General features: G+C 42.6%; 1 protein-coding gene across 1 annotated transcript; it reads right to left on the reverse strand.

Moving 5' to 3' along the window:
* Positions 1-654: 654 nt before the first annotated feature.
* Positions 655-1,295, reverse strand: LOC123409814. Its single transcript, XM_045102686.1, has one exon. The coding sequence runs from the start codon at positions 1,123-1,125 to the stop codon at positions 955-957; it is 171 nt and encodes a 56-aa protein (XP_044958621.1). The 5' UTR covers positions 1,126-1,295; the 3' UTR covers positions 655-954.
* Between the last annotated feature and the right edge of the window lie 1,534 nt (positions 1,296-2,829).

Here is a 2,829-nt window from a genome sequence, read left to right on the forward strand (position 1 = left end):
CTGAAGTTGTCACGCGAGGCCTCCGCAAACAATGATGTGTGCGCGAAGATATACAACATCTTCAGGGCTTATTCTTCTGTGAAATGTTGTGTCCACCATAGATCTGGTGAGTATATGTTTCGCATGCATGGTTAGCATGCTCCTAGATGAAACAAAGATATAACTGTTGCCCTTTGTAAGATTTGTCGAAAATGTGGAACTGACATGCCAACTAGAGAGTTTGCTTTGTGCATGTATCCCATTTATTACCTATTTGAACATGCTATATTTCTATCAAATTTTTGTGAGCATACTTTTATAGATATAAGCTGAATGGTGGACTGGGTGATAAGAGAATTTTAATATTTTTATGCAGGCATACTTTTGCATTTTGCAATCTTCTCTAATATGCACACCCTTATGTTTCGCATATGTAAGATTTTCTAAGTTAGCTGGATAGAGTTTAACTGAAAATATTGATTTGTGCACAACCCCAAGGTGTTGCTCCTGGAGTCCCGGGTCTAGAAAAGCCCCTCTCTCTTATGGACGCCATGAATAAAGCACTTGTCATTGTCTCCTTTGGGAGAAACATCACAGATCAGGACTGAACCATTTTCGTGGTTTAGCCTGGTAAATAAAAAACATATTATTTCCAAGTTTTAGCATCAAAGAACATGAGCAACACAAGGTACATGTTACTATTGGACATAATAATACATAGAGGATAGGGCACTTACATTCTTATTCAGTGACTGTTACACCTTACTCGAGGGGACTAGTTAAACTCACACATCTTCTTTTAACTAACTGACTCACAGCCAACACACATCTTTTAACTAACTGACTCACAGCCGACACACAGATGAACTGACACATGAACACTCCCATTGACTCACACAACTGACCATTATTATGTAGCTGAAAAATTCAAGAACACCATACAGGACAAGCAACTCAGGATAATGACCACAAGGACTAACCGTAGCCCCCTCCTCCAAACACAGATTTAGATGGAGAGAGGGAGACCTGGAAGAAAGGCGTAGCCTTCCCTTGCCGATAAGACTTGCCTTTTTTCTTCTGCATCACTGAAGCAGCCCTGCTCACATGCCAGCCTCCGGTGCACCCGGAAGAAGGCACGGCAAGCATGCTTCTACAAATTCACGCTGCCGAGAGCCTGACCAGGTACGTAGCAGCAGCGTGCTCCACACTTCTTCTTCTTCTTCCTCCTCTTCCTCGACATCATTCACGGAGAGCGAGCGAGCTCTCTGTTTACTGTTTAGTTAGTTAGTAAGCCAGAGCAATACTGATTTGCCCTTGCCCTGCCGTACGTCCACTTATATAGGCGTTTTCGTAGCAACTACATCACCCAGGTCTCCGCCAGCGATTGGTCCGTTAGGGAATTGTTAATTGGTAATGGGGAATTCTCTTCTTTGGCCATGCTGAGGGTTCTAGCATGTCTGCACCCACTTATCTTTAAGCCATTGGATTCTCGTGCTTTGGTTACTTTTTGTGGGTGGACATTATGGCCCTAACACTTTCTTAAGCCCGGGGGAGCTAGGTAGACTCCAATTAGTCGTTATGTGAGTGCTGGCCTTTTCTGCCTATTGCATATCCTCTCAGGTACAATCAGTGGACACTTGTCCATCAATAACAACATCTTTGTACTTCTTTCCGAGACGAATGTCAAGGAATCACCTTCAGTTAAGGCTGCAACTGATATTCTGTTTCAAGCTGCGGTCTCAGAGGAATACTGTGTCTCATCAGTATAATTCATGTGACAATGATATGCTGCACACCGGACTTCAGTAGAACCTATTGGTGAGATGCTGGCTTGCCTTTATCTGCTTCCCGTCGTCGATTAGATCACATCAGTTTGTCAAAATAGAAAGTAGCGGAGAGAAAAAAAAAATGTTATGTTTTTCCTGCTTGCGGATCAATTCATCTAGTAGCATACTTCATCCGCTAATTAACAGGTTTTCTTGGCCATGTGAGGAGGTCCACATGAGCATGGCAAATATCCACCTGCAATGGAGAACAAATGGTCATACTGCGGCCCCAGAAGATCCAGACATTATTGTAAGTATGGTTGGAAGAAGGATGGAAGAAAGTAGACGACTCCCTATATAGTGTCTGCATGATTCATCAAGTGCAGTACAGCAACATAAAGCAAAGCAAAGTTAGAAAGAGTGGCACGCTTTTGGAAAGCACCATGGTCATTTGAGCACGTCCCTGCTAGGAACCCCAAGCTGGAAAAGGAAACAAGAAATCAGCCGGGATCTGATTGTTTATTTATGGATCTTTGAAACTCTGATTGGGGTATCCACCATCGTCCAATGCGGTGCGCGGCGCGTGCTAAAAAACAGCAGATGTGGCGTTTTCAGACATCACAAAGATTCAATCACATTCCTGATATACCTGCCATTCTGAGCTTACACCGAATTCTATCTGATTATCTGGATCTGAAAGCAAGGCTTTCCACTGGGTGGAGCTGATCAATAATTTTGTCTCGGTGCAACGGTCTTATCACCACTTAGCTGATTTCTCCTTACATCTTTTGTCTGCCTTTTCCTCGCGTGGGATATGCTAGTTTTTGCTACGTACTAGTAAAGAACAGATCATGGTCGGGGGATAAGAACTTGAGTGGCCTGTAAGTGGTTTGTTGCTCATCAACTTAACTTTAGTTTCCAGAAAGGTCAATTGAAGTTTTTCTTGTTTATCAGGAAAATAGATAATGTCTGGTCATGCGATTTTCTTAAATTTCCCATGGTTCAAACATGCATACCCACCATCAACCGCTTGTTTATTTCTGATTCAACAAAGGAAATATTGATACCAAAAAATAAGGTTATT

This window comes from Hordeum vulgare, chromosome 7H, assembly GCF_904849725.1.
Source record: "Hordeum vulgare subsp. vulgare chromosome 7H, MorexV3_pseudomolecules_assembly, whole genome shotgun sequence".
Classification (NCBI taxonomy): Eukaryota; Viridiplantae; Streptophyta; class Magnoliopsida; order Poales; family Poaceae; genus Hordeum; species Hordeum vulgare.

Coding starts and splice junctions, on each gene's coding strand:
- LOC123409814 (XM_045102686.1), bottom strand. CDS start 1,125: ATGCTTGCCGTGCCTTCTTCCGGGTGCACCGGAGGCTGGCATGTGAGC.